The 18,092-nt window shown below is 42.8% G+C and overlaps 1 protein-coding gene and 1 long non-coding RNA gene across 10 annotated transcripts in view; one reads left to right on the top strand and one right to left on the bottom strand.

The window, feature by feature from the left end:
- Nucleotides 1-1,595: 1,595 nt before the first annotated feature.
- LOC104138399 (uncharacterized) lies at nucleotides 1,596-17,927 on the bottom strand. 2 transcript variants are annotated; one of them, XR_011138653.1, is made up of 7 exons: nucleotides 16,956-17,927; nucleotides 14,433-14,803; nucleotides 13,632-13,720; nucleotides 13,412-13,537; nucleotides 13,212-13,322; nucleotides 5,384-5,458; nucleotides 1,596-3,628 (listed from the first exon to the last, which is right to left on the bottom strand). It is a non-coding gene; the product is annotated as an uncharacterized lncRNA (long non-coding RNA). The 2 variants fall into 2 exon arrangements; XR_692920.2 differs by lacking the exon at nucleotides 5,384-5,458.
- Nucleotides 16,162-18,092, top strand: part of SRPK2 (SRSF protein kinase 2) — a 153,302-nt gene continuing 151,371 nt past the window's right edge. For 3 of the 8 annotated variants that reach the window (XM_068929810.1, XM_068929805.1, XM_068929753.1), the window contains exons 1-2: nucleotides 16,162-16,238; nucleotides 16,357-16,441. In XM_068929810.1, the coding sequence (XP_068785911.1) occupies nucleotides 16,223-16,238; nucleotides 16,357-16,441 (101 nt within the window). In that variant the 5' untranslated portion in view covers nucleotides 16,162-16,222. The remainder of the gene's footprint in view (nucleotides 16,239-16,356; nucleotides 16,442-18,092) is intronic. The other 5 variants (XM_068929795.1, XM_068929787.1, XM_068929744.1 and 2 more) reach the window with 2 other exon arrangements.

Below are 18,092 nucleotides of genomic sequence, written 5' to 3'. Positions count from 1 at the left end.
AAACATGTTTTTTTAAAGCAATTTATCGGTATTTTCCCTGATTTTTACTCATATTAAAAATGTGACATTTACAGATACTTCAGGCAACAAGAATTCTAGTCAATTAGTCAATAGTTACCCGAAGTGGTAGAGCAAGGTTTGCCCTGGAAAGATCCTTCCGTTGATATGTTCATATGTTGCACAGTCACTGGTTTTCTAAAAAGCACTGTTGTATCCTTGAAAGGACACTCTCCTTTTCCAAGACTGAAAAGACACTTTTCTCCATTCAGGGCCTTCCAAAATACGCATTTTTTGATGGATTGCCATGAAAGACCGATGCAGAGCCCTGACTAATAAATGCAGCTCTTTTATTTTTTGCTCCCTGATAGCTGCTTCACTGACAGTCAAATTGCTTTCTCCTGGAGCAAGACACCTTTCTTAAAAATAATACATAAATTAAAAATTATATTGTGATTTCTTCTGTTGTTACTTCAACCAACATTTGCCTGCTACCTGGGGGTACGGGGTCAGGATGAAACATCTAGCAGGCTAAAGTTGTGACCGATAGCTTTGTCCTGTAGAAGTAGTAGGTGGGAGGGGAGTTTATTTCTACCATTAAAAAAAAAAAAAAAAGACTGGACGGTTACACAGTCTGAGATTCCAGGTTAGAAGGCCTGGGAATTTTCCTGTCTAGCCTCAGGACGCACATGCTGCCACAGGACCAAAAGGAAACGTGCAGCAGATAACACTATGTCCAATGTGCAGTAGAATGTTCTGAATTACTGCAGGAAAAGCAGAGAACTGAAAAAGTAGCTTGCAAGAATAGAGATTATGGGGAAAAACTAAGCGATGGCATTATCTTTTCAAATTCAGGTATGAGTGTGTACAGACCCCAGAACTTCAAGTGTTTCTTACAGGTCAAAGCTAACAGGGGAGGGACAGACTCACAGTGATGGTAGCTGTGCATATTCAGGCCTCTGCACAGAGCAGTGAACACCTACCTCTTCTCGCACTGCTGCTGCTTCAACCTCTTAGTAAGATGTTAAACCTTCTTCAAATTTCCCTCTCTCTGATCTCTTCTTTGCACTAGAGTTGGCAGTCAAACATGAAGAAAGTTAACTGGAACGATTCAGGGAACCGAGAGCCATTTCCCATTGTATGCCTGTACTGTGTTGCACTATGCATGAAAGAGGCAAGATGGGAAAAGAGAACAGCAGAGAAGCAGGCGGCTGATATCATGGTCACTGGTGCTGCCGTCCGTCTTCTGTGCGCTAATGTCTTCATAAAGCACAACTGAGTTGCAGTTCAACCTGGCTCTTAGGTTGTCTTTGACTTGTAAGCCATTGTACACTTTTTAAAAGTGCTCATTGTTTACAGTTGGCGGGTCTGACTGCACTCCTCTTCAAGTTATTCAGGCTTTGACTTTGATAACTGAAGAAATATCTGTTTGCCGAAGTACTTATTGCTGTTCACCGATTTGTAATGAATAGGAAGTTCAGGCCACACAAAGATATTATTGATATAGTCAGAACAAGCAAGAAACACAATATGCTGAAACAACACTCTATTAACCCAAGCTAGGTAGCGCAGAAAGCCATCACATTTATATCAATATATGCTTTAGGAGACAAATTAGCCTTTTATTCACTGTAATCCATACAATTCATCAGGCACAAAACAGAGGGCATTAAGCAGCAGCTATTTGGCTCTACACTCCTCCCTACAATAGGATCTGGAACTGCCCTTTACAAATGAGCAAATGTTAAAAGATCTCTCCCGGGCAGTATGAAAGTCCCATTCTTATAAAGTCGTGATGCTGATGCTAAGTTAACAACCTTCCCAACAACACTGTAGATCACTACTGAACTGCAACATCAAACTAGCTAGCCACAGGCGCACAGCGGCCAATTTCTATATTGTGACTTGTCTCTACACCACACGCTCTACCCACTTCTGTGGGTAGACGGTTCTTCTCACAAGGCCCATGAAGTTTTGGAGCCAATATCGGTCATCACTGGCCTACAAATAGTAATTCCACTCACTTTCTTGGTCTTAGTTCTTCAGCTCCAGAAGCACAGTTGAGGACAGAGCACCAATTACAACATGCAGCATCTTGTACAAATGCATCGTATTTGTTTCCAAGTTTGTTATGCTTTCTCTCTCCCGGACAATCAAGTAGTCTAAGACACTCCAAAGCATTCTTCCCATATCTTGAAACACTTTTCTACACAGCTGTTCAATCACCCAATCACTTAAGATACAATCAGAAAATGCCCCTCCAAAAAAAAAAAAAAACATGGCAAGTCTACATTTCTACAAAATGCATTTATGCAGTGTGCAGGCAACAAAGCGCACTCTCTGGCAGGTTACAGTACCTGCCATTGATATGATGCTACGGAAAAACAAAGGCTCTACAACACACTGCAGGCAGATTTTTTGAAGGATTCTGCTCCACGTAGTCCAAGGGAACCTGAGTGATAGCTCACAGTGCTGCATACAAGCTAAAAGAATTTGCATACAGGGTGACCAGGATCTTCCATAACTTTTAACAAAAACTGCAGACATGACAGGGGCAAGTCACGTGATTTGGGATCCAATATACCAATGTTCTCAATAACTGCTTATTAATAACGACATGCAAGATTTGTCATATAAATACAGACTCAACAAGGAGGCAGCTTGACTGCCTTCGTGGTTGCAACTGGAACAATGTACTGTAAGCAAAGTTGCAGCTCAAACCACGCATAACCATGATTTAATTTAAAGAACAATATACTAAATTCTGAATTTCTATTGTGAGATTAATCAGTTCACATAACCAACATACAGACAGCTGTACATTAAGAGCTAAGAATGTACGCCCACAAAATACCTGTTTTTATTTGGCTTAAAATATACTTGAGACACAATGGCAAAAATGTGAACAGAATTGAGACGTTGGGAAGAATGCAGTTCAGCTAGTCCACATAAAACTAAGTGGAGAGAACTCAGCTGGATGCAAATGAGAAAGTATTATCCTAAAATCATTACCCTACAATTTCTCTGTCATCCCTCTATCACAATCAAGTTGTAAGGTTCAATAATTCATTTAAAAAATACTCCTATTTATAAATCATATGGTCATGGATAGAGCTGAAAATAAATGTGACAGTTGTACCAATTTCTGATCTCTCAGCTTATCGGATTTGGAAAGCCATTAACTCTCTTACTTGCAGATCATTAAATTCTCAAGTTTGGAAAATATACTGAAATCCTGAGACAGGATTATATATTTCAAAGTACCATCACTTTGATACCATCAAAGTGTTTCTCCAGTCTTTCTCCTTGACTCCTGCAGTTCCTTCCAATACCCTCAGCTTCCCTTCTTGAATGTCCTCCTTGCACCTTGTAATATTCCTAGCTCATTTGTACATCCTTCTAGGCAGAACCCTTTATCCTTTACTTGCCCTTTTCCAACTTGTTGCCTGGAGCAGTAGCAGAATGGGTTGACTTGCTGGCTAGGATGCATCAACTTGTCATTTAACTCCAGCCAAACAGAGTAGAAGGCTCCTGAGTTCCCCTTTCCTTCCTCTCCATGGAGACAGCGGGAGAGTCTCTCCTTAAGATCTTCCTAGTACCTTTGAGACCTCTAACCTCCTGCCAGATTCAGCTGAAATTGGACAAAGAATTCAAAAATGATTAGATGGGCACTAACCCTTCATACAAACCTTGTTTTCTTAGAAAATAAGCTAAGAAAAAGTTAATGCAAATCTTATCCAAGAAACTAAAACGTGAGGAAAAGAGCAATTAGAATACCTTTTGGGATGATTCACTCTTTTAAGGTATTGTAATTAGTTTAGAATATTAGATCACTTGCACTCAGTACAAATAAATAATTTTCCACTTCAGAAAAAAGCTTAAGATTATCATTTAGAAAGAAGTAGAATGAGTTATGAAATGAATAAGTCGTTCAGACTTAAAACTTTAGAAGCCTAACCAGACACAAATCTGACATTTGCAAATGTTCTGGGGCTAGCATTTGTTGGCATTTTAAAACGACTGTGTTGCAAGCTGTAGTACACATGCAGGGGAGAGCAATTTGAAATATATTTCTGTTTAGGTTCAATATTTCTATTTACGTTCCATGATTTTCCACTTTAATTAAATACTGTTTGAATAAAAAAACATAAGTTTGTGGTTAATTGAGTGTATGGTCTTCATTAGTAGATGGTTTTACACCTTAGAAAACAACAACAACAAAAAAAGCGGCATGGTAAGAAACATGAAACTTATTTTGAAATAGCTGTTTTGCAGAGTTTTCAGACATTGCAAGCAGAAGTTTGGATTGAGGGTGCCATGACCTCATTAATTAATTTAAACCTTCTGTAAAGGGTGAATGTAATAAAAGTAGGACTGTTGTCAAATTCTAAGTGCTTTAAGTATATGGGGTGAATTGTTGCTATGTACAAATAGGGATTATTCCTTTAACTAGAAGTCAAGCATAGAAAGTGCTGACAAAAATCTCTCTTAAGAAAAAGGAAATTAATGGCACACTACTTCAAGAAAAAGAGGGAAATAATTAAAATATCTGTGCTATTTTACTCTTTGCTAAGGAGGCATGATTCAGCAGTGTGATTAAATTAGGAAAAGAAAGATTTTTGTATGTACTCACTACTTAAACTCATTATTAGTCTAAAATAGTCTAAACTTGCTCAAGCCCAGTGTAAGCTGCAGAACAGTTGTACTGTACAATACACCCAAACTCTTTGGATCAGAGACCAGCCCAGAGCATGGTACAGCTCCTTTCTGGCCTGATGCCTAATTCTCATTCCACCCATCAAAAACAGGTGGTGGGGAAGGTAAAGTGTGGCTGGATTTCATTTCAGCTTAAGATTGACTAAGTGACCTACTGGCCACGGAGGCTGCGATGTATTGCCACATGAAAAGTTGTAACTTAGGGTCCAAGAGCACAGAAAGAGTTCTCGGCTCTGCAGATCCTGTGGAAGTGCAGCTTGTATTAACAAGTTTGAGCCAACTTTAACTTGTTAGCTTGGGTTTCTCCAGCAGTTTAGCGGGCGCATTTCCCAGCTTATTAACTCATTAATTCCATAATTTAGCTCACATTTTTAAGCACAGGGCATCAGTGACTGGCCGCTGTTATGTACCTCAAACTGACTCATTTAAAGCTAACAAAGATGTGCTTATGCAAGTTGCGCTTATACCTTTGACTGCAGCGGACATTGAAAAAAAATCCTTCAGGGAGATATGTTTGTTCCTGACAACTCAAAAAGAAAAATCACTGGACTATGATGAAAAGCTGAACCACTTCTTTTCAGAGAGAGGAAAAGTTAGTTAAGTGTTACAGAGGCCACTGATATGGCAGCAAAAAAGGACAGAAGAGGAAACATGACTTATACTTGCATACCTTGTCATCTCTTCTTGAAAAAGTCCTATTAGGAAATGTTCTCGAAGTCCTTTGAGTCTAGTCTTATTTGCGTAGCTAAGGGAGTAAATTAAAGTCACATTTTGCTTCCTGAGTATCCATCCCATGTATTTTCCAGTGTGAACATGAATTATGGCGTGTGCACTGTGATATTACTCCAAGGGCCAGCACAATTCAATACAAATTCTACTTCTATGTATCTACTTATTCATTTTCCACTTACTTCCTGAGTGTGAAAGACCATACAGCAGTTCAAGCCCCTGTCTTCACATGACTTTCTTCATTTCTGTGCAGCTTAGTTCAATTCAGCAATGCAAAAAGATACGCTGGGGCAGCTGTGTTCCAGCATACCGTGACCTAGCCAGAGGCTTGCACCAACCTTCTGGTAGTCCTCTGGGTCGAGCACGGCAAAGGTTATAATTCTAGATGGGACACTTACAGATGATTATTTTCTTGTAAGTTCGAGGAAAGGATCAAGCAGGGAAGAAATTCAGTGCCAGGAAAAACAATAATAAAAGCCTCAACTGGATCTACCAGTGCAATAACACTTGACAGCTTCTGAGGCAGAACAGTTTGCCTCAGGTTTTAGACTGGGGCAAAAAGGGCAGTACTGTGTGAAATTCCAGCAGCAGAGGTAGTGAGGCAGTACCCTAGATTTAGAGTAATCCTCAATACAACCAAAAAGATGGAGAATCTGTACTGTGTCCACAGATTTACTAAAAGATGGAGTCAAATAGAAACAGAATTGATGCCAGAGCCATCAGGTAAGAGATTTGTTCTCTGTTACGGACAGAATTACAGGATGAGTACGAAGCTTCACCGAAGTATAACCAATGCACATATGATTACGGAGGACAGTCGATGCTATAGCATGACCCCTCCTTTGGTCAAGGATAGAAGTTGCATCATCTCCCCGTCTCCTTCCCTGCCCCAAACCTCTAATGGATATGTGCACCTATGATGCAACATAAATTCCAGCTGGGGAAAATTTACCCGTACAATGAATGATTTACTCTAGCCAGGATTTAACTGGTAGCTATTAAACTTATTCAAAGCTGGGATTAGAGGCTTAGCAAGAACCAAGTACATATCTCTTTATCTGTACCTACTGAATTCTGTGAGCGTTATTCCGGTACTAGCATTAAAGCATTGTCCCAGATAGCCTGCATGATAAGTCCCACTTGCTGTATTAAGCGAAAAGGTCATTTTGTGCTTGCAATGTTTGGTCTCCTGTCACTTTCAGTTCACAGTATGCTTTCCAGTCAACAGGATAAGAGGCACATCTATTTTTAGTTTGGTCCCTGCATCCTAATTCAGCATCCTGTTAATGTTCACCTGCACGTTTTCCCTATTCCTCCTTGATGAGGCTTAGAAATGATTAAAATATAAGAAAATCATGGTGGTTAGTAAAACTGCTAGGGCAAGCTATCTTTCTCTGCCTGCTCTGCAGCTTATTTGCTCTCTCCATTCAATGATTTGCTAACTGGTCACCAGGAAATACAGAAACAGCTCCTTAACACGCAGTCTTCTACCAGATGCTGGGAAAAATTGTTCCTTCCTCCAATCTGGGACTTCCAACTGATTAATGTATTCTCACGGCACTGCTGCTTGAAACCAGAACTGATAAACATCCCTTTCATCTGAAGGTCTTTTCTCAGTCCCTCAGCAAGGGCCTCCTAACCATCACAATTTCTGTGAAGGCATTAATATGAAGTACTATGGGCTCTGTAGACTGGCAGCATGGAATGCAACTGCTTCTAAACAGAAAAGAGATACAAAATAGAGGCGTACTAAGCATATAGAATATTAATTTAAGACTTAGTATGATACAAAGCATAAAAGGGGCGATACTTTTCTTTCTTTCTTTCTGGGGCAAAATCAGAATACATATTTGGTAGAAATGACCCCAATCCAGCAAAAATAAAAAAAAAAAACCAAAGACGCAGGGGTAACCTGTGCAAAAAAGACATGAGTCGAACATGCATCTTGAATTCTATTGAAGAAGAAGCTGGGATAGTGAGCGAATGAAGGAGAAAAGTGGTTGCCAAAAATGTAGAGAACAACTGGAAAGTGAGAGAACACAAGTTACAAAATCAAGTATAGCCTGAGTTGCTCCTTCCCCTCATGACCAATAAGCAACAGACCCAGCATCTTTACCAGACTGTAAATGATATACACCCATTTCACATTACCAGGTCTACCAGCTCTCTAAGGAATTCCAGAGTTTAAGGAGTGATAGCCAACCACAAGCTCCAGAAATGGAAGACCACTTAGAGAGATGCACTCCTTTCACATGGCATCCAGGCTGCTCTAAAAAAAGGAGAACAGTGTGCTGACAATGCACAACTCCAATACTATTGCAATTACTGTTAATTTCACTGCAAATATAATTTTTACAGTTTTTTTTTTATTTGCAGCTAGATTCCCAGGATTGTTTAAACAGTACTTTATTTAGTAATAGAGTTTTTCATCTTGAACTATGTTTAACTTTGGGGAAAGAAAGAACGATGAGTCAGGAAGCTGTATTCAAAGTTTTGAATAAGGCAGACAAAGATGATATAACCAGAACAGTAGTTAGATAAATTGGTATGTGGACAAAACCACTGGCAACATCACGTTTCCACATGGATTTCAAACAACAATTCAAGGGGGGAGGCAGACAAGGCACCCCCTGTTCTCCGGGAGATTCAGCAGTGAGAGGCATGCTCTAAGTGCATGCACTGGACTCAGCACTGTATTGAGTTCACAATAACACTGCTTGCCTGTGTCCCCACAGGAAGTGGATAGCGCATTGTTCCATTGCATATAAACAGCACTGAGCATATTGGTAAGCAAATGGATTTGGGTGTATCCTACCAGTAACTAATCAGAGGTGCATCCTATTACCATTGTGCAATTGTTTTTCTGCTGAGTGTTCTTAAGCATATAGAGTACTAAATATATTATGTATATTGAGCCTTAAGTGTAATTCACAAATTAGGACAGAGGAGGAGACTTTAGGAAATAGGATTATATGCCTATTGCACATAGTGTTTGAAGGGACTAAGATCCCTTGTTTCCCAAACAGGTTAAAGCCAGGTATCTGGACAAAGAAGAGATCGTAGTCCTGCACTGGATTCCTACCTCACTAGCGACTGAAATAGCCATAATCCTTTAGTTTTCTGCATAGTCTGTCTCAGACTTCCTCTGCGCGTGGGCTCAGAAAGTACAAACAAGTTGAGCCACAGAATTGTAGAGGAGCCCAATTAGCAAAGTACTGAATGCTCTTGGACATGGCTAAAAATCCGGATACCTAGAAGTTACTGTAGATAGATGGACAGATTGCGTGAGTGTAGTTTTACAGTGTAGTTTCTTGCAAAAGGGGCTGGCTTGAGTAAATACTGTAATGAAGACATACTCTTTGACAATATTTATAGTCTTAATGTTTATTATAATATTTTGCAGCTCTGAAGGCAAAAGCATGAGAATAGTTCTAACTGCAGTCATTTATAGGACTACAATGAAAGGCAAAGTGGGTGTAAAACATGATTAAAGCAAACCCACTGAATTCATTTCTAAGAAACAATGTACAAGCCAAGCTGTAGTGGATTACCTCTGTATGCTTTGGATGAAAATATAGCTGGCTGTTTAGAATATTTTCACTGTTAAGTGATGTCAGCCATCTTATAGTAGGAGCACAGGGAATTTCAAGTTCCTAGAGGTGGATAATCAGTCTTTATTCAGTTCTTTGAAATGAACTAAGTTCATTCGTGAGTGTTCTTCGTAAAGGCTGGAAAGAGTTATTAATACGGGTTGGCTGACAAGCCAAGCCAGTTCTACTTCTCCTCTAATGATTATCTATGGCATTTGCTGCTTCTAAAAAATTCATTTTGTTGTAAAACAAATGTTTTTACATTGTATAGATATGGTATGGCCATATCTAGGTAAAAATAAACTGAATGGCTAGTTCACACATGTTATGAACCCAGCTGATAAAGCTAATGACGATTGCAGCTGGCTGACATTTCACTTTGTAAGATCCAGTTGCTGTTAACTTTCTAAAATTTTAATCCTATGGGATGAAGTATCCTATGCTGAGTAATGAAACAATACATACATTTTAAAGAATGCTGTTTTTATCATTTTAAAAGAATCCGGAGAACTTTCTTTGCAGGGCAGTAGTTCCTTGACTTTGTTATCTAGTCAAGCCTAACTAAGCAAAATCGGCATTGTTCTGTGCTTTACCGGTAAACAATAGCATACCAGTAACTGCAGCTGCTAATGCACATTGACTCTGTAACTGAGACATCAGTTACCAAACAGTTGCTTCCTATATCACAGGACAAACATATTCTGTCGCCTAGATGAAGTTCCCAAACTGTACCCAGCCAAACCAATTTGGCTAGTGCTTCTGTATCCACACTCCATTGATAGGAGGTTAGTTCAGGAGGCACAGTATCCTAAAGGAACCCTGCTCCTTGCTGAGGTGTCGCATAACAGGATAGCGGCTATTAATTTCCCAGAAAGGTAGTGTTGGTGAAGGCAATGCAGGTATGTCACACTGAAGCAGCATGTGTTAAGGAAAGGATAGTTCTGGGGCATCACACTAGTCAACTGACGTCTGAACTTTTTGAAGGCTGTGTAAACATCTTCATCTAAGTTCATGTAAGAGTACAGAGTAGATTCCGGGGAAGAAAGAGGCTCTATTCTTCAAGAGAAAATGGGTCAATTGCTTCCTTTTGTATAAAGCTTGAGCTATTCTGTCTTACATTTTGTCCCTCGTTGTTTTCTTTGTGACTATTTTGTGCAGTCCAAGCCAAGAGGGAAGGAAGCTAGGTACACTCTGTATCTGATCGCTAATGTACTTTTACCTCATTAGCTGTGAATCGCTCCCTTTCAGTAGGAAGGAGAGATTTCATAGAAAAATACCTTAATATCAAAGATGTACCTTTGCAAGCCCTAGGAAAATTTGGCCAAATTATGAGACTTTGTGAAACTGCAGTTTGCACATGTTAACAGAGACATGTTGGAGCTTAGCACGTAAGTCTCAAAATACTCCATGCTCACAGATACATCTCTCACACACATGACCAGACGGCAGCAGTGCCATTCACAGAGAGGTAGTAGGCATGCGCCCAAACCACGGCTGCCTCACTGTTGAAGAACTTTCCCTTGTAATTGCTCGTACTGCGCTTTGGATCAGAAAACTGAGAGCAGTCACTAATCGCTCTGTGATCCTCTCGTCCCTTCCTGACATTTAGTCAACACGAGGGAAGAAACCATCTGATTTAAATAGAGAAGAAAAGGCAACAGATTGGAACGAGGAGATGAGGGAGGTTGAAATAAGAAGTGTAGGCTGGATAAAGAGTTGGGAACCAGGAGGAAAGAGAGAGAGCTGAGGAAGAAATTTAAGAAAAGGACCCAGAAAACTGGAGGAAGTTGATCTGAAGGGATGTTTGGGAGCCTGCTGGAAGTAATGGGGGAAGCTGGAACTTGGGAGAAATGAAAGTAGGAGGAAGGAAAAACACAGTGAGTCATTCTGGAAATCTGGGTCCTTTCCACACTAGATTGACTAAACCCAGAAGAAATATTTAGCATAAAGGTATTGCCACAGCCTGTCTCATCCTATTTCAGAACTGAGTTAAGTCATGCCAGTTTATGCCCTATTTTACACTAGTACAATACATATCTGGGTTGATGCACCTATTTCTGGGCATAGGCAAGTCTTTAATTTTATGTCAAATTAGTGCTAAACTGGTCTGCTTTGTCTTTTATAGCTTGCTTCCTTTATTAATTACTCCAGTTTACTTAATAAACAAGAATTCTCTATCAATGATGACTCTCTGCAGCTGGTATACACGGTCCCATTTTACAGATGAAGAAAATGAGTCAGATGAATCATGTAATTTGCTTTAGGAAGAGCAAAATGAATCACCGAATGAGCCAGGAGTCTAAATTCAGGAGTTTCTGATCTCCTGTTTTGTCTAGAAATTCCAATTCATGCTTCCTGCTGCATTTTTCTCCATTTGCAGTACTGAGATAACAAGCCTACATTTTTTAAAGTGTGCATCGCTCCTATTAACCCTAACTGAAGTTACCCTCAAGCAGCAATGAGCCAACAGTCCTTATGACTTGAAAAGCAAACCTAGCTCATTAGTTACTGTGGCTTAATGCTTCCTATCTGCTTGTCATGTGTTGCTCAAAACCAAGCTGAGAATTGTCCTCTTTGCTTTGTTTACATACTAGAGGAAAAAGCATGTTTGTAGCCAGAAAATTCTTTAAACGAACAAGAGAAGGGTAGACTAATTGTTAGTATGCACACACAAGCGTATCATACTGTAAAGAAATGTGCAAGGGGGGTGAGAACTGAAGGAACAAGAGACAGTCATGAAAGGAGAGAGGATGAGGAGGCTGGACTTGCATATTAATAAGAACTTTCCTTTAATTGGGTATTTCCTTTCTCTACTTTTTTTTTTCCTTTTCCACCACCCCTGTTTTTATTTCCCCCTCTGCCTTATGTGTTATCTCTTGTTTGTTTCCATTCTGTGCGAGAGCAGCATGAAATTGGCCAATATCCTGATTTCTAAGAAAGTGCAGTTCAGGGAGCGTGCCACCACACACTGGGAAAAGTAATGCTGAAATGAACTGGTACATAAATCAGAACTCCAGGGCAGCAGCTTCTAACATCTCTCTGCTCAAGGAAGAGTTTTGTATTATTCTCAGAAAGCAGACAATATGATATTTATAGGATTGCTGCTAGGTTATTTTTTTATTCTGTACAAATGTATTTCACTCATGTCTGAAAATTGAATGCCTCTTTGTATAAGTGAAGTGTTTTAAAGTTAGGTGAAAAGGAAACGAAGCACACATCTAGCAGGTATCAAATGTCTGGTTCAAACTACATTATAAACAGGTAAAAATATAATCTCATAATTTGACATTTTCTCCTGCCTCCCCCCTAATATTTGTACCGAAGATCATCTATACCTGCTGCTGCTGCTGCTGCTGCTGCTGTTGTTCCTCCTGTTGGGGCAGTCATATGACTAAACCTCACCGTGCCCTTCCCCGGAGTGAATGAGCTCTATGGTAATCCTTATAATTAAACAGGCACCTGTTCCAATATTATGTTCAGGGAGAGACAGCCAGACCCAAATACATTCTGTCCCAGTCCATTGTCTTTAATTTATATTGTTTATTTATAAAAGCCTTCTTTCACTATTCAGGATATCCTCTCTCTTGACTCATTGTTGATTTTTGAAACAGTTAAGTATATATATAATATATATAATAAGACATAATGAAATAAGAATGGAGAACTCCACTGAAATGAGTGAATTCGAATAGATATAATGCAGGGTACGTTTATTCTTAATGACCACTCTCTGTATTTTTTGAAATGGAGTCCCTTCCCTTTAGTCTCCCTTCTTTATTTTTGTCAAACGTAGACTGATCCAGTGAATACTTTATCACATTAACCTTATTCATGTGAGCAGCTTGTTTGCCTTCGCTGAAAGTACCTTTACTAAGGTTTTCATAATTAAGACAAAAACCTGAGTCTTTCATTCTCTTTCGAATTGCTTCACAAATTGCAAGCTCAAAGGGAATTACAGCATATTTTTAAAGAAATATGAATCTGAAAAAATACACAAATCTATAAAATGAGGTGGTTTAACATACCTCACATTATTCCATTAAATATTTGACCCTGAACTTTCACTCCCTGCTTGGGTCCTCTGGAATATGCATAAGCCAGGAATATGCATAAGCCACACTCTCAGAGTCTGAGAAATACAGTTTCCTGGTTTTCAAAATATGTTTAGCTTCTACTAACCTTAATTTACTCTCCAGTTTAGTTAACTGCACATGGTAAGCCTCTATACGTACATATGGAGTCTCAGTGAGTTTTTTGCACTTCTGTGTGAGCATCGTCTAAGAGGCTCTTCTGAAAAAAAAGAAAAAGCAGGAAGAATACAGTCCAGAAATATATGTCCATTGGAATGGAAAGATATTGACTGTGTGGAATACACCCACCTGATCCTAACGTAATTCCTTCCCTCGGCGCTAGCAGATTGTTCCCTCACCCTGATTAGGTTGCTGACATTATGTTGCCTGTGAGGGAAATTCCTTCCTGACTCCAGATTTGGCAAATTTATAACCCTGTTGACGTAAGCAAAGCTCACTGATGTTATCTAAGACCTAATTGTCCAATCAGTTCTACATACAAATCTCCTATTGAAGTAAATAGAATTACACATGAGTAGCTGAAAAGACGTTCGGGACCCTGATACGATTTCCACTCCATAGCCATGGCTACAAGATCGCTTTCAGCCAACACTGCCACTGAAAAAGAAAAAAGTAGTCTCACCATTTTCTCCACCAACCGCTGCTTGTTTCTAGCATCTTCTATAGAGGCACAAGTATTTGTGCAGCAGCACAATGAACCAATGAAGCTAAAAATAGCCTGGACAAAAAGGGGAGATATGTAATCTGCTTTTCAACATTCAAATACTATTAATTTTCATGCATCTACATTTTCTGAGCAGAAAGCCTTCGCAATTTCAGTACAGCCTTCTGTTGCCTGATCTATCGGACTGACTACATTGCTGTGCTATCATATTGAACTGGACTAACCACAGAAAGGGAGACATGCAGCATGCTAACATTACATGTTACACAATAATAGATTCTACTGGAAATGTTTTTTTTCCTGTGATCTTCTATGATGGAGGATGCAAAACAAAAACTGTTTTGATTTAGAAATGCAGCTGTGGTGCATCATGACAGTTGTAGCTTAGGAGCTTTGTGGTCCTATTGTTTTCTGTCTGTTAGGCTCTCCAGTCGGACAGAAAGTATTATATATTGTGGTATGTCTGAGTTGTCTGGCTTTATATGGAACCTGCTAGGAAGGAATGGATGCTATCTTTCTGTTCCTGTCCTGTTACTAAGCTGAACTGACTGCAGCCAGGGATTCAATTATTCTGTCTAGCTGAAACCTTTATGATCCAATTACATAAGACTAGTGATCGCTGCCCGTTACCTTCACTCATCATACCTTGACCACATCTCCTCTGAGATCTTCATCCTTGTGGATTCTTTCTCTTGGCATTTAGGGAGGAAGGTGTGCCATCAAAATGTAATAACTGCCCACTGTTACCTTTCTGTCATTATGCCTTTGAATTCCAGTCTTACACGGAGATAAAGGAGAAGCTAGACGACTGGAGTTTTCAGTATGGCCCAGATCATCTTCTGCATCAAGCAGAATTTATAGACTACACAAAATCTCCAAATCCTAACACTATTCAAATGTAGCTATGCAATGCAAAGCACAAATAAGAAGTGGCAATTTTCAACAGGTCATGACTAGGCCAAATCTGAATAGAACCTGGTATCATGAGCAGCAAGACACTGTATTTCTGTTACGATCTGCAGAGAGAAAAAAAAAAAAGTAGAGTTAAATAACTGTCAGTGATGCCAATCAACGAACTTAGAACCAGAATTAAGGACATCTAATTTCTCTGGCTTTATGTCATGAGGGTAATTGGTTCTGGCATGTAACCCTACAGTTTCGTGATAAGCTAAAGCTGATCCAGCTTCAGGCGGCTGCCAAAAGGGCAGATCGACACTTCCGCTCCCACTAGGCTTTTCTCCTTCTCTTTTGTCCACTCTGAGCAATTACGCAGCAATGGGGGAGGGAGGGGGGATCAGCTTGCTATCCCAATTGCAAACTAGTATTTTTTGGGGTTGGCAGAATTAGTTTTCATTTGGTTCACTGAAGTGGTAGAACTCACCGCACAGATACCCCGGTGAGGGGCCTGGGCCCACGTAAGGGGCAAAAGCAGAGCAGTTGATGGGAGAGCAAGAATGTCCCCGTGGGTAGCGGTATAACCTTACGTACAAGGTGTGAGTACCTGCTCTGCAAGTACGAGTAGTATCTTTTCCCTTTATCAGGTCCTCTATTTCCTAAAATCTCCAAGAAGACAATTTCTTTGAAAACCTTATCAAACGGGATTGAAATCAGCTAGGGGCTTTGACAGCTATTCAGCAGGAACTGGCAGCATAACTCTCATTGCGTGGGAAAGCCAGGTTAAGAGCGGGAAGAAGCTCTTGTACGAGGAGGAGTTGAGCGCCGGGCGCCGTTCTCCTGCGGAAAGCACTTGCACTCCTCGGGCAACAGCACAGCCCAGGCAGAGGCGGCAGGCTGGGCTGACCAAGGGGAAGAGCGTCATCACCCCGTGCTTGAATGCATCCCCCTTTTCTGTATATATATATATATATGTATATATAATATATACATATATATATATATTTTAATACACAGGGGAGTAGTATTTTACATAAATAAGCCCCCAGCGAACTGCTTGCAGAATCGCTTGGTGAGACGCGACGGAGCCCAACAGGTTCCAAGTTAAGGGCCGGTCACGCCAGGTAAAGGCCTCGGGTCCTCGTCCTCGCCGGGCGCCAGCCAAGAGGCGCCCCGGGGCCCGCGGGTTCACCGGCGGCCCCAGGCCCGGCACCGACCTGCCCCGCCCGCTCAGAAAGGGGGGGGGGCGGCGGCGGCGGCGGGGGGCGCTGCGGGCCGCCAGGTGCGCTCCCGCCGGGCCCGCGCCGCCACCTGCCGCCGCCCCGCCCCCGCCCTTCCGGCCGCGGCCCCGCCGGCAGAGCTGCGCCTGCGCAGTAGCCGGTCGGGGAAGGGTTTGCGGGGGGGAGGTGCCGCCGCTTTGCCGGCCGGTGCCCGGCGCGCGGACGCGGCTGGCGCGCGGTGGCGGCGCGCGGACGCGGCGCGGCGGGAGGGGCGGGGCGAGCGGTGCGCGCGCGGAGGAGCGCGCGGCGCGGCGCGAGGCGATGAGCTCGCGCAAAGGTACCGGGCCGGCCGGCGGGTCCCGCGGGGCGGGAGCGAGGGGAGGGCAGCGCAGCGCAGCGCAGCGCAGCGCGCCGGCCGCTAACCCCGCGCTCTCCTCCTTCTCTTCTCCCCGCAGTGCTGGCCCTGCAGGCCCGCAGGCGGCGGCCCAAGCAGCCCGCGGCGGCCGGCAGGAGGGACAAGCACCCGCCGCCGCACAAAAAGTGAGTACGGAGAGCCCGGACCCGGCGGGACGGAGCCTCCCCCACCCGCTCAGCGCCCGCCCGCTCCTCCCCAGACGGAGCCTTCCCCTCGGCCGCCGTTAACGTTGTCCGCCCCCCCCCCCCGGCTAGGATCCCTGTCTCGCCGCCGCCGCGGGGCGAGCCCACCCCCCCCCCCTCCGCGGGACACGCGCCGCTCACGCTTCTCCCGCCGGCGGCGGTTTCTTTCCCTCCCGTTTTTTGCCCGCCCGCTCCCTTTCCCGGTAACGTCTCTCAGGTTTTGCTTCCCCCCCCACCGCCCCCCCGGCTGGTTCCCCCCGCCGAGACAGGCGGCAGCTCTCCCGGCGGAGCCGCCCCCTCCCCCCGCTCCGTCTCCACAGAAGCCCTGTGGCCGTTACCCCTCCCCCCGCGCCGCCGCGCGCCGCCCCCCCCCCGCCCCCCCCGCCGTCGGGTGTGCGGGACACCCGGCTCGGCCCCCTCGGGGAAGGCCTCCCTGGCTCGCCCTGCTGGCACAGACCTGCCTTCCTGCCCCGAGGGAAACCTGCTCTGAGGCACTCCTGTGTCCTCTTCCCAAGAGCGCTGCGATACTTTTCTCCTAGGGCTTCTGAGAAACCTGCGTTTGTTCGGGGATGTGCACAGGCTTGGTCTTTGTCGCCATCACCTCTCGTGTCCCTTTCAAACTGCCCCTGGACTTCTCTCGCCCTAGCGGTCTTCCTTCTCTCGTGGTGCTTTTTGTTCTGTGATTTCTCTCTTGCTTTACTGGTATCGTCCTGTCTATAGACAATCCTTTTCTTAGTTATCCCCCTAACAGCCCTATATACCGTTCCTGTTCTACACTTTCTACTTGGTGCTTTGAGATTATTTCCTGTTTCCACATGTATCTCACTGCCTGGGAATTCTTCCGCTAGTGCTTCTTCTAGGTGAAGCTCTTTCTCCTGTGAGCGCTCCTGCCCTCTGTGACTTCATGTCTTTTTAAAATCTCTTCCGGCTTGCAGAAACTGACTTCTAATAACTGTCTGTTTTTTCCTCTTTTTTTCCTGGTAACGCTTCATCATCTTGTCACTGTCCTGTTCGTTTTTTCTCATTCTCACAATAGCCATTTTCACTGAAACGTTTGTTTTCCCGTCTCTGTATGCTCATGCTTGAACTGCGTTTTCCTAGGAGTCCTTATTAGGACACTGTGGCCTTGGACTTGCTTTACTTTTTGTTCTCACAGGATTATGTGTTTTTCCTTCATTAACTTTTACTGTGTTCTGTTCAGTGAGACTTTATTGCCATGATACCTCATCTAGACTCTTGTCTTTGTTTTTGTACCTTGGGGATCTAGTCTGACTACTTTACTCTGACAGGGAGATTTGTTCCACAGATGTTCCTCATCTCGCTGTCTTCTTAGTCTGCCAGTCTTAAATCTAGGAAGCTGGACATGATGGACAGATGTGTATTTATAGGTGATGGGGTAAAGATGTTGTTATGTGTCACAATAAATTATTCCAGGGGTGATTTTTTCTTCTTTTTGATTTCTGTAGAAAGAAATAAAAGCACTCCTCTCCCTCTGTCCTGTGTGGGGTTTTTTTTTTTTTTTTGGTAATAAGATTCCCCCCCCCCCCTTGAGGTATGTAAAAATAATATAGGATGAAATGAAATTCTATGGTGG

This window comes from Struthio camelus, chromosome 1 (assembly GCF_040807025.1).
Source record: "Struthio camelus isolate bStrCam1 chromosome 1, bStrCam1.hap1, whole genome shotgun sequence".
In the NCBI taxonomy this organism is placed as follows: domain Eukaryota; kingdom Metazoa; phylum Chordata; class Aves; order Struthioniformes; family Struthionidae; genus Struthio; species Struthio camelus.
The sequence above is the reverse complement of the archived record's forward strand: the minus strand, read 5'-3'. Positions and strand labels throughout refer to the sequence as shown.